This window comes from Rhipicephalus microplus, chromosome 2 (assembly GCF_043290135.1).
Source record: "Rhipicephalus microplus isolate Deutch F79 chromosome 2, USDA_Rmic, whole genome shotgun sequence".
NCBI classification, from domain to species: Eukaryota; Metazoa; Arthropoda; class Arachnida; order Ixodida; family Ixodidae; genus Rhipicephalus; species Rhipicephalus microplus.
In genome coordinates this window covers 212,286,998-212,299,473 of record NC_134701.1, presented here as the reverse complement: position 1 = coordinate 212,299,473, position 12,476 = coordinate 212,286,998, and the positions used below count along the sequence as shown (strand labels likewise).

Genomic DNA, 12,476 nt, shown 5'->3' with positions numbered 1-12,476 from the left:
GTTTAGAACGTAAAACATCTTATATTTGTAGTGTGACACCTGTGCAGATATTCAGTGCGAACTAAGCCAATGAATATGTAGAACAGGTTACGAAGACGCGATTCATTGACGTCAGGTATAGCACCATCGATATTCACTGAAAGGGCGAGTCCCTCAAATCAGCACCATACGTGGTCATTTCTTTACAGCGGTATCGCACGGGCGTATTTATTACGGTTAGAGCCAATCTGAATTGGGTTTTCGGACCGCGATCAGCAATGGCTGCTGCTCCACGGCCCGAACTAACTTGTGTCAAGATTCATGCAAAAGTCTATCAGCGCGTCTCGGCGCTTGATCCGGATCGAACCTAATCTGGGTAGACCCTGATTGCGATCGGATTTGCACTTGCGGTGGCATCGGTTTACTGTACACAGAACGGTGATCCCGACAATCCATCAGGACAAAGAGATGGTGATGATGATGTGCTACACATCTCTGTTTTTCTTTCACAAAATAATTTTTTTTTACCTTTCTTTTTCTCTCATAGAAAAATTCTGGATATTCTGGGTACTACATCGGAGAATGGGCGGCGCTTGTGGGGGGTATGTGGAGGCTGGAGCCCTCCTAGATTTTTCGCCTGCTCCTTCTAGGCCCCCAAGATTAAACATAGTTAAAAGATAACGCATAATTTACCAGCCTTACTGCACCCCTATACGAACTCACTTGTCGTGAGTGCCCCTACTCCATGAAAAAATCCTGGCGTGCACCCTCGATATTGGATTGGATTGGATAAACTTTTATTTGGTCCTCCAAAACACAGATCACTGTGTTGCGGGCAGCTCCCACGTGGGGACTGAGATGCCAAGCTCCTCAGCCGCCTCGCGGGCTTGGTGGACAGCCCAGAGCTGATCTGCCAAGGACGAGCTGCGGATTGCCGCCTCCCATCTGGCAGAGGTGATGTGCGATAATTGAGCGAATTTGGTGCACTGCCAGACCATGTGTTCTAATAAGTGATTTTCTTTAATGGGGGGTAGGGGGGGAGAGGGATTTTCCGTCTAAATTCCTCGCTGCGAGGCGGGGAATGCAGGCGTTGTGTTCCGGCTATGTTATATGTTAGATCTTGAGGGCAGGGAGCCGAAATGTCTTTTTTTTTTTTCGGGGGGGGGGGGGGGGGGGCTTCAGTTTTGTATTGAAATAAGATATTTCTAGAAGTGATTGTGAATTTATCAAGAGCCCCGCGTTTACGTCGTTAACTAGGTGATCATTTTCCGGAACTAGTTATATTATCTTACGTTTTGTTGTTTACATACTACATGAGTTGATATGAAATCATTTAAAAAAAACTTGGCGTGTGTGCGTGCTTTTGAATGTTGACAGAGGTTCTGTGTTTCAATGCTTGCATACAACAGCAATGCGTTTAGATGGTCTTTTCAGGTGCTAGAGCTTTCATTCGTTTTTTAAATTGAAATGTTGACGAAGGCAACACACAGAAACAAAGATTCGAAATAGACGGCACGAGCGCTATGAAAGTTTCCTTTTGAACACTCCTCTCAGGCGCGCCAAATGAGCACCAGATCTGATTGGTCTTTTCAAGGACAGCTGAAAAGAAGGGGCGTGGTGTGCTTTCGATAGCTTCCGTCTGATGGCGCCAGCGGCGAAAAAATATGTGCTCATGCTTGTGTGTTGCTCTGCCGCCCTGCCTACACCCCTCAAACCTCCGTAATGTATTCCTTGTGGTAAACAGCTGTACGCACTCCTAATAGATTCTATGCGTTTAGATAATCGCTGTCTGTCACGCGGAAGTCGTTCGAGATGCTATGACGCAAAGTTAACGAACAGAGCGCAACAATTAGGAGAGGACCTTGACGAAGTGTTGCTGCCGATCGCTAGAAGCTTCGAATCGCCGGACATCCGTTAACTGGCGTAGCAAATACATGACGGACGTGCCGAAGTTGGATATTGTGGGTTTAGTGCTCGACTGAAAGCATTATTTAGGACTCTTGTATCATGCGGTGCCGGCACATATGCGCGTGGCTTTGACAACACGCTCCGTGTCTATGAGTGAGGTAAGCTGGTGCTTTTATCTTTTTTATTCAGTCATCTCTTCCTTCATCAAATGGGAACGATAAAGTATGCATGCTGCGTTGATTAGGCTCACACCTCAGTGTTAATTGGCACGTGTTGTACTTCCTATAGTTGAGGAGGCGAGGCGGAGTCTGCGCGCGTGAGTCATGGATGACACAATTGATCGGCTCTCTTGGCCGAACTTCTCTTTCTCTCGAGTTCGCGACAGGACGGCGCAACAAGTGCGCTGCGCTGTGTGAAGTTTCGGCCTGGGCTATCGGCGAGTGTTCTTCGAGGCCCCCAAAATGGTGCGTTAAGTTGAACAGAAGCTCGTCACGGTTGGTAATGTTAGGCCCTTCTTTTGTCCACTTGGGCGCTGTTACACAGCAGGCGTGCTACGGTTACTCTGTGATTCATACCGGCTGCTTCGTTCTATATCAACATTACCGTTCTGACCGGCCCACGTGCATGACATGTCGCAGTTTCTCTCAGAAAGGCGACGCGCTTTTCGATCGCACAGGTGTCCCGGCTAGCTGTTTGTTTCTTGTTGCAGTGCACAACGCGCTACGGGAAAGCCTGCCGCCGTGTCGCTTTGTGATGTCGTACTGTGGCTTGGAAGATAAAAATCAGTTTCCATTTTCGCGCAAGTTTATTGTACGTTTGTGTTGTGACTGCAGGGCTAAAGTTCTATGTTTCGTTTTTATGGTATTAGTCGCGCAGTAGACGTTAGAGCCATTGTTCGCCGTAGTGAAGTTTATTTAACGAGAAAACTTGCTTTGCAGCTTGGCATGACAGCCACCGAGACATGAACAATCCTCCCCCGATTTTTCCACGAAGGCCGCAACCACTTGCCTCAGGCACAGAACCAGGCCTTTCCCCTCCACTCTCGCTCGACACCAAAGTCCCATGTCGCTCACTCTCATTCAAAGCACCTAAGAAGGATATGGCATCGTCTGAGCCGCCGAGCTTGAAACACGTTCCTGACGGCTCTTTGGCCGCATCGGAAGTTGCCATGGAGCCACCTGTTGCACAGCCTTGCTTGTCTCACACCCAGGCGCCAATGGCACAACAATTCACAAACCCCATCTACCTGCTCATGGACGACAATATGCAAGCCACTGCGAGCATGGAACGAGCACCTCGAGGGAACCGCGCACCAGAGATCAGTGACACAGACTCCATAATGTTTCTTAAAAAGAACAGACCAAAGCTTCACAGGCAAAAGGGCGAGGAGGCTCCCAACTCACCACAGTTGCCACCCTCCCTTTTTCCTGACATTTATGAAGATGTACCTCAGGGTGTACTGGAAAAAAACCGCAAGTTGATTGCAGAACAGGAGGCTTGTAGACCAAGTGTTGTTGATTCTCTTCCAGAAGATACAAGTGCCAAAGATGAAAGCCCGAGAACACCACCGTCTGCACAGGGCTCTCCTCAGGAGTTTGGGGAGCCAGTGCGCGATGTGAGTGTGTTTTGGAAGCAGCCCCAACTGTCGATTTCAGGTGTTTTCTACGAGTTTCCTGTCCATCGATCTCCTCCAAGCAAGCAAGATCTGGTGTCACTAACCTATGACACACCTCCTAGCCTCAGGAAGCAAATCTCACTGAATGACAGCGAATACGAAAGCATGTCATTCAAAACACCTCCGTCATATGAAATTCCACCACCGCCACTCCCCGTCAGTTGTGACTCACCGACACTGAAGCAACGCGAATCCTCGGATGATGATGAGCCTAAATTCTCAGTTGCGGCATGCGCAGTACCAGAAGACTCGCTTTCACCTTCCACCTCGGCACCGATACTGTATGAAGTGCCCAAACCTTTCCCAAGGCCATGCATTTCACCTCCCGGGAAAACTTTTGTTTTCCCAGGTCCACCATCTGAACTCTATGACATCCCACCGCAACGGGCAGCTTTTCCTTCACTCTCCGATTCACCCAGGAACTCTGAGTTCATGGATGCATTTGATGTTTTTCTGTCAGATGATACCGAATCGGAATACTTGCCATTGATAACTCCTCCACCATCCTACCCACCACCACCACCTCCCGAGCCAGAGCCCCCCGAAATACCCCCGAGGACTAACACTGCCATCGCATTACCTACGAGATGCTTGCCCCAACCACAGGTCCCAGTTCCAGCTGTCAGAACCTCACTCACAAAGCGGAACCAACTTGACCAGCAGCCAACATGCTCCACACCACTCTCAAACTTTGCAGATGAGGGAAAGGCGAGCCCTCGGACCAAAACAGCATCTACCTTTTATCGTGCTCTTCTGCCAAGCCAGTGCCCTGTTCCAGCTGCCTTCAAGGCTGAATTCGAACAAAGCCCAACACTATCTCTACGAAGCACTTCGTCGAATGCTCCTCAGAGTGCCCCAGACTCCCCGCAACTTGAAAACCGATTTGGGCACAGAGCGCTCGCTGATGCGAGTGATCGCTGTCCTTCCAGGCAAGATACATCTGCAACAAGCGATTCCTCTTCGCTGCAATCAGAAGACTGCTGGGCCGCAGACAAGCTGGACTTCTCTGGATATGTTTACAAAACTGGAACAAATCGCAAAGGTATGATGTCGACTTGCTCAAGTGCTAAAGTGTTAAGCTACCATGTCATTGCTAATTTCAGAATGTAATTCGGTTGCTTGAATTTATGTCGTTTTCTTTAATGAAAGTAGTAGCAACTTCAGACATTTATTTACTCTTCATGCTTCGAGGAGTACAGTAAACAGTAAAATAGATGTAGATTCCTCTTTTATATTATTATTTGTGGCAATATGGTCCTTCTCTTTGGCAGATTGCTGTTACAAACTTTTTTATGTATATTTTAAGTTGCTAGTGATACAGTCATGCTAGCATGTGATAAACACTGGTATTACACAAAGGGCACCCGCGTTTCTCTGGATTGATTTGTATGCAGATACAGGCATCATATGAGCAACAATTGTCTCGTGCAGTGTTGTCATTTAATTTTCCCCAGCTTAATTTGAGAATTTCTTACAATGATCCCCGTGAAATTGTTCCACCTAATTGTGTGCCAATGCAACAGGAATGTGCAGGTGTTTCCTTCTCATCGCTTCCTACAGGTCGTGGGATCAAATCTTAGCTGCAGCAGCCACATTTTCGATGGAAGCTAAAATGGTTGAGGCCGGTGTAAGTTTAGATTTAGACGTGCATTAAAGAATCCCAGGTGGTTAAAATTATTGAAGCCACTCCGCGATAGCGTCTTTCATCATGTCGTTGTTAATCGTTAAACCCCTAAAACTAGCCCCGCCGCGGTGGTCTAGTAACTAAGGTACTCAGATGCTGACCCGCAGGTAGCGAGATCGAATCACAGCTGCGGCGGTTGCATTTTCGATGGAGGGGAAACTGCTGTAAGCCCCCGTGTGCTCAGATTTGGGTGCACGTTAAAGACACTACGGTGTCTCGTATAATCATATGGTGGTTTTGGTACATGAAACCCTACATATCAATCAATCGAACCCCCCAAAACTATCTTGTTATCACTTGCAAACTTACGACCACTCAAATTTTTTTTTTTCCCGACTCACAATTTAAAACCAGTTGTTATTGCCTGATATTCCTTCCAAGGCATTTCACGATTGAACGCTTCTTTTTGACCCTTCGATAATCTATATTTTCTCGTGACATGCATCCCGAAAATGTACATTTTTTATTGCTGAATTAAATTTTCAGACGAATGTCTGTCAGAAAAAATTCTCTAAAATTTTTTTGGGTTGCCATAATGTGACAGAAATGTTTTTGTTGTTAGACACCCATGATTCATTCATGAGCAAGATCAAATGAAACAAATTAAAAACCTGTATGACTGTTAGAATTTATTCGTTGAAGTAAGCGTCTATATAGTTCACAAAGTACAAATATAAGCAATCGGTATTGTCTTGCTGCGCACACTCAAAATCCGAGTCTTATGTCAAAAGTAACTCCTCGTATGATAGGCTGACATTTACTGAATCAGATTCTAATTCCGCAGTTAAGCAGCGGTTGGGAAGAATCGTGACGGTACTCACATGTGGCACAGAAATCAATGTGCACCTCATAGCAAAAGCAAACTGCGCAAGTGAGCACACTGAAGAAAACTGCGCCGTTGTGAGCGTGTCCGGAAAGCTAAAACAAATCCGAAAATTATACTAATTCTTTGTCCTGGCGCTCACAAAACAGATGTCGCAGAACGCCAGTTTTCGATACATGAAGCCCCGTATACGCAAAGTATAGTATTTGTGAGTCGCCAAAACAGGAGGCCCAACCACAGCAGCATCATTTGTGTCAGTCAGTGCCTGTACGGAAACCGGGGAAAAATAAACAGGAGAGTAACAAATTAGTCACTCTTAAAGACCTTAAAATGAAAAATGATCAGTTTTGTGGGTGCAATACACAGGAACCATCCAAAGAACAAAACCAAAACTATCCCGCACACCACTGTAGTAAAGCATAAAAAAAGGAATTGAAGAGACATGCCCTAGGGAAAAATTCCATGCATTCATGCAGTGTGGCAGCACGTGCCAAGCGAGAGAAAGGATCGAAAAAGGCACGCATTTTAAACATACAGGCAATGGCATACATGTATGTCTTTGACCGTCTTCTGGCTGTCGGCGGATGATGTACGTGCACATCTTTGACCCTCAAAGAGTTAAGTTGGGTGTGCACTGTACTTACACGCCAGGTTGTACACAAACTCGAGCAGGGTTTGATTATTGGCTAGTTTGTAATTCATTGTAAATTGGCATACAGCGAGTTCACGGCGCTTATCTATGACATCCTTTCAGTCATTTCATCCTTGCCTGTGCTGTACGCAAGTTTATGTACACAAAATATTTTATAGCTGTCTGTACAAATGAACATGTGAAAGGTAACAAAGGTAACTACCAAACTTATTTTATTTGTGTACACAGAGCACGAATCAGATACGTATGATTTTATTAAATCTTTTAACCGTTTATCTTTACACCAAATGATCAGCCAACCTCCCTAATATTCTGCATTGTTCAATTTTGTGTTGAAGGTACCCTGCAACACTTTTTGAGCATTGTTAAAAACACTGCCGACTGGTAGTGAAGTTCCCTAGAACACGATAGCCAAATATTGCGCAGGAGGCGGCTTTGCAATTCATAATAAATTATCAAAGTCAGCTAAAGCTTGCTTTCTCTTCTCTCGACAAATGATGAAAGAAGCTCGAAAATCACCCGTAGGGTGCTATCTATCAACCATTGGCTGATTTGAACATGGCGCGCTAGGTCATTTCTGGAATAACTGCAAGAGGCCGCAACTTGTCCACATGTGTGCACGCCATCACACTAAAAAAGACACATATTAAAAAAAATGCTCAAGGTCAAGAGGTGCACGTGAGGTATTTTCTGTGCCCATGTCCTCCCTCCCTGCTTAGCTTCCAGCGCTTTCACAGTCTGAGAGAAAATAAAATGTGATTGTAGCGTGCGACAAATCTTTGTAACTCTGCTTGTACTGGACAAATTTTTGAAGTTCTTGCGGCGTTGAATTCATGAGGCAATAAGCTCTCTTAATGAGTTCGTTCCATGCTTACTTGATAAAGTGCTTCAGGGCCCCTTTAAGGTTGACACGACTGTGCGCCCAAAGAAGTTGGTCTAAAGCCCAACACTCATCATTCCATGCCTTTAAGTGTTGGACTATCTAGAATCTGCAGGTTTGACGTAAATGCTCAAAAAATGCAGGCTCCCTCTTGTGATTTTCTCTTTCACAGTCAGCTTTTTAAAATTTTATTTCATATAAGCTCTCAGCTATAATAAACAAACCTCACTCTTTGACATACTCACCACACTTATACACATCCCACGCGCTTCTTCAGTGGAGTTAATTCTTCTGTTAATTTTTTTTTTCAGGATTCCAGAAATGCTGGTGCACGCTAAATGATGGCTGTTGGAGCTACTATGCGTCAGAAAAGGTGCGATTTATGGCTCTCATCTCTCTGTCGTTGAGCATTAATCTGCCACTTAGTATGCGCCCTTTTTTTTTCTCTAGGACACCATTCCACTAGGTGCCTTGGCACCTCAGGACATTGGGGCCGTTTTTGCTGTAGCTGGAAATGAACCAAGGTAGTCTTTTCGGTTTTCTTTTTTTTTTTTTCCACTGCAAATGTGTTTCAGCATTGTACTTTATTTATATTTCTTCCAGTTCATTCTCTAGGCGTAGAAGTATACTTCTGCAGCAATTATTGGTGTCACACACATCATGCATGCTTGACGCAGTAATTTCATTTCTGTATTATTCATGAATTAGGGCTGCAAAGATCTTTATGAGTGTTGAATATGCCACACAGCACTGCTCTAATGATAGAACTCTTGGGTTGTCATTGGACACTTTTTAAACATCGTTGTTCAATTTTCAATTTTTTTTAAGCTAGGAATAAAGAAGTGTTTGTGAAAACTTCAATTTTGCAGTTCATAATGAAGATAACTGTGTGCCCTGTAACAATACAACAATGCAAATTGTTACAGGGCACAATGCAAAAGAATCAAGCATCCTATTGTGCCTCAAGTAATTAATGCACTAATAACATCTGCTGTTGTTCTTTTTTTGTTGTTGTATAATGGCTATTTGTATTTTTTGCAGTTATAGTTCAGTTTCTTTTTTAAGCTAAGAATAAAAAACACGACTCATTTATGAAAACTTGAATTTTTCTGTGCATAATGAAGATAATAATGCTGTGCCCTGTAACAATGCAAATTATTACAGGGCACAGTACAAAAGAATGACGCATCCTATTGTGCCTCAAGTAATTAATGCACCTACAGCACTTGCTGTTTTTTTTTTTCTTATTGCATACTGGCTACTCATGTTTTTTTTCTGCAGTTATCGTTCTTTTTTTTAATAAGCTAATAATAAAGAAGCACAACTCATTTGTAGAAACTTGAATTTTATAGTGCATAATCTCGACCTGCTGAAGCTGTCTCTGTTGCCCCAAATGTGTAAAACAAATAATTTATAAGGGTGCTTCATTCACCTTACTTTTCACTCCAGCTTTTATTATGCTGGGGGTATGTGTGCGAGAATTCGATCTGTGAGCATTGCCATTGAAATCGGAAAGCCAGCCTTTAAGGGGCACTGACGCAAAAATTTTGCATCTTGCGTGGGATTTTTTCCTCCAGTAAGTAGCTGATAACCCACTTATCACGACTCTGGAAACTTTGTTTGAGCAAGTGCGCAATGATTATTCATTTATAAACGTTCTTGGAGCACCCAGTCTCAGTTTCAAAAAGCATCGAGCTAGGCAGAAGCGGTTCCGAAGGCAAGGTAAACACAGCTTACCACGTGACCATGTCGCAGCACAGCGAGCACACAAGAAGCTGCAGACACGGAGAAGGGAGTCGAAGGTAGTGCAAGTGCCAGGCGCATGCCCGCAACCAGCCAACATGAACTCGTGACGTAGGTTCATTTAAATTGCTCCTGCATCAATGTCGGCATCGCGGGGAGCTCTGCTTCTTCCTCGGTCACGTGGCGTGCATTTTAAAATTGATTTCAATTAGGCTATATTTGCCCCTAATATCTCGTAGATGTCGTGCGTGTCTCCACATAAATCTCTCTCGCCCATTATCTTGCCTTCGAAGTTTTTTGTCGGTGCTTTTTCTATCCTGCTGAATATGAGCCCCTTTATTAACACAGTGGCTAGAGGCAGATAAATACATCTTAATGTTTTGTAATACTGTCCAGTGCTTCCTCATGTCACTTAGTTTATGCCTGGATTAATATATACATTTTTTTTTCTTTCCTCCGTATTTGATGCCCTCTTAAATTTCACCCCTTTTCATCCAGCCCAGCCACGTCCACAGTGCCCAACCTGTGGTGCTTCGAGATACAAGCACTACAGTCGCAAAACCGACCCCTGTTGCTGGGCGTGCCTACGCTGCCCGAGCGAAGGGAGTGGCTCGAGCGACTGGCACGCCTGGTAGCCCCGCAGACAAGCAACAGCCTCAGTGCACGCCAGTTGCACGGTGAGCCCAAGCATGCCGGCCGGCTGCACCTCAAAGAAGGCACCAGTGGCTTCTGGCAAACAGCGGGTGTAGTGCTTCGTGGGCGGTCTCTCGGCATAAACCTTCCAGGGAATGTGGAGCAGATTGACTTGCACAGGGTCATGTCTGTCGGTAAGTAAAGCCACACTTGTATTGATAACGATTGCATTAAAAAGGTTTTATCTGGTATCCTGGCTTTCCTTGTAGCTTCTCAATCAAATATTATAGGGAACGAGAATTTCATTAATAAAATCGTATTGTTTAATTTATCTCAAAGCTGCACAGTAGGCAGTGAGCCCTTCAAATTTTTCAGACATCTGAGAATGAAGTGGATCTATAAAAAAACGTGCACAATCGTCTCAGAAAACTTCCCCCTTCATTAACTCATTTCTCAGCTTTATGCTACTTTGTAGTGAATGCATGTTTTTGTGTTTAGTTCTGAAGATTTTTGCAGAGCTGACTTACCAGACTTTGATGTACATATACTGCTCTAGTGTATGATTCTTTTATTGACTTTCACTTCCTGATGTTATTTCGTGTGAACGCAAAACTCGGTACAGTAGTGTCATTGTAGTTCGTGTATATATCAGAATGTGGCTGCGACTTTAACTTCCGTAGCGTCATGTTCAATGGCAGAATTCTCTAGTCATGAAGCCTTTGTGGCACCTTGTCCCATCGTATGTGTGGCCATGTGCTAGGCGCACCATTTTTTGTCTTTCTTCGTGATGTTCCACAGGCAAGATAACCGCTGACCAGACCTACTTGACTTATGGGGGAGCTCAGGAGCGAGGTCCTTCGTTCCAAGTGAGAATCCCTGGTAGGGTGCTCTACCTCCAGGCAGATCATCCGAAGCACACAGAATCCTGGCTAGCGTCTGTCACTGCAGCATGGCAGACTCCTCCGGATGCACCATTATCCGAACAGTACATCACACAGGAGGGCATCCCTGTGGCTGTGGACCGCTGCATCAACTTCATCAGCACACATGGTGGGTACAGCTTTTTTTTTTTTATCCTTTTAAGGGTTTCTTGCATTAGTGTGCTGGTGCTGCCTTTGGCAGGTCACTTGCCATAGAAAGTTCTGCTTGCTTGTGTAATCAAATATGGGCCTGTTTCACTCTGCAGGTACCCTGTTGACTGGCATCTATCGGCTTGCTGGTTCAAGTGCAAAGATAAAGAAGTTAGTGGAACACATGCTGCAAAGTAAGTTGTTCACTGAACATAGTCTGATTCGCAGCCTTTCAAGTTCTATGGTTTGGGTGTGTGTTAATTTACTGAGGGGCTGGTTTTATACATGTCCGTGGTTGTAGCATCTGCTTAGAACAGATGTTGCAAGTCGACGCACGTGTTGTGTCCTCCCATCTCGTCCTTGTGTCATTTTGCGCTAAATATTTTCTAATGTAACATCTGTGTTATGTAAAAGTAAATGCAAGAGACATAAAGTTGTTAAATATTGATTCGTCATAAGAATGTTCAAAAAATGGAATAGTGGGATCAAAACATTATTGAACTTCTATACCCCAGAGGGATACGCATGATTTTCAGTGTGAATTCACATGCAATGACAATGGGAATACACCTAGTACTTGTTAGCACAGCACAGCAGGTACCTTATTGCTCATCTGCCACAACAACATTCATGATATCCAGGCAAGGTGCGTTTAGAGGGACATGTTGTGTGGGGTGAGGGGGGGGGGGGGGGCGGCGTGGTGGAAGTGAGAATAACAAGCTAAAACGCGCAACCTCTATGTCAATAGTGACTGCTGTTCACTGTAAAAAAATAGGGTGGTTGACCTCTTTTGTTTATTTGCCATAATACTACTGAATAAAACAACTGAGCTTCATAGGTTACTAGAAGTAATGCAGGAAATGCACTTTAAAACATAGCACAGGTCTTGCACAACTATGCACGCTCTTTTGAGACGGAGTGCTTAATAACCTATTTTGTCAAATGACACTGATCTCGTGCAGTTCACCCCATCACCAATTTAATTACGTACCGAGCATGTGTGAGTGTCGGCATGATTTTTTGGGGTTTATGTGTTGAAGCTATCTAGTACACTTAAACCTCGTTGTAACTAACCTGGTTATAGCAAAATATTGGGTATAACGAAGTAAATCAAAAATAGTCTTGCAATAGCTATAGTGTTAAAAACAAACCCTTATAACAAATTTTAGGATATAACGAACTTATTTTTGTGCAAGATGCAACTTTGTTATAATGAGGTTTGAGTGTATAATGAAAATAGGACACATTCGTTGCATCCAGAATTTATGTGATCATTATCTTGTCTATGTTCAGACCCTTGGGACCTGCACCTGACTACTGAGGAATACTCTCCGCACGATGTTTCCAATGCATTAAAGCGCTACTTGAGGAGTTTCAAGGACTGCCTTCTGACAAGTTCTCTATTCAATAGCTGGATTCAGTCAAGCAG

The 12,476-nt window shown here is 44.2% G+C and overlaps 1 protein-coding gene across 3 annotated transcripts in view; it reads left to right on the top strand.

Annotated features, from left to right (window-relative positions):
- Positions 1-1,665: 1,665 nt before the first annotated feature.
- RhoGAP15B (RhoGAP_ARAP and RA_ARAPs domain-containing protein RhoGAP15B) overlaps positions 1,666-12,476 on the top strand; it is a 33,965-nt gene continuing 23,154 nt past the window's right edge. For 2 of the 3 annotated variants that reach the window (XM_075875729.1, XM_037421573.2), the window contains exons 1-8: positions 1,666-2,045; positions 2,826-4,604; positions 7,913-7,974; positions 8,052-8,125; positions 9,843-10,171; positions 10,776-11,027; positions 11,164-11,241; positions 12,341-12,475. In XM_075875729.1, coding sequence (XP_075731844.1) covers positions 2,849-4,604; positions 7,913-7,974; positions 8,052-8,125; positions 9,843-10,171; positions 10,776-11,027; positions 11,164-11,241; positions 12,341-12,475 — 2,686 coding nt within the window. In that variant the 5' untranslated portion in view covers positions 1,666-2,045; positions 2,826-2,848. Of the gene's footprint in view, positions 2,046-2,212; positions 2,352-2,825; positions 4,605-7,912; positions 7,975-8,051; positions 8,126-9,842; positions 10,172-10,775; positions 11,028-11,163; positions 11,242-12,340; position 12,476 lie in introns of those variants that run through there. The other variant, XM_075875723.1, reaches the window with a different exon arrangement.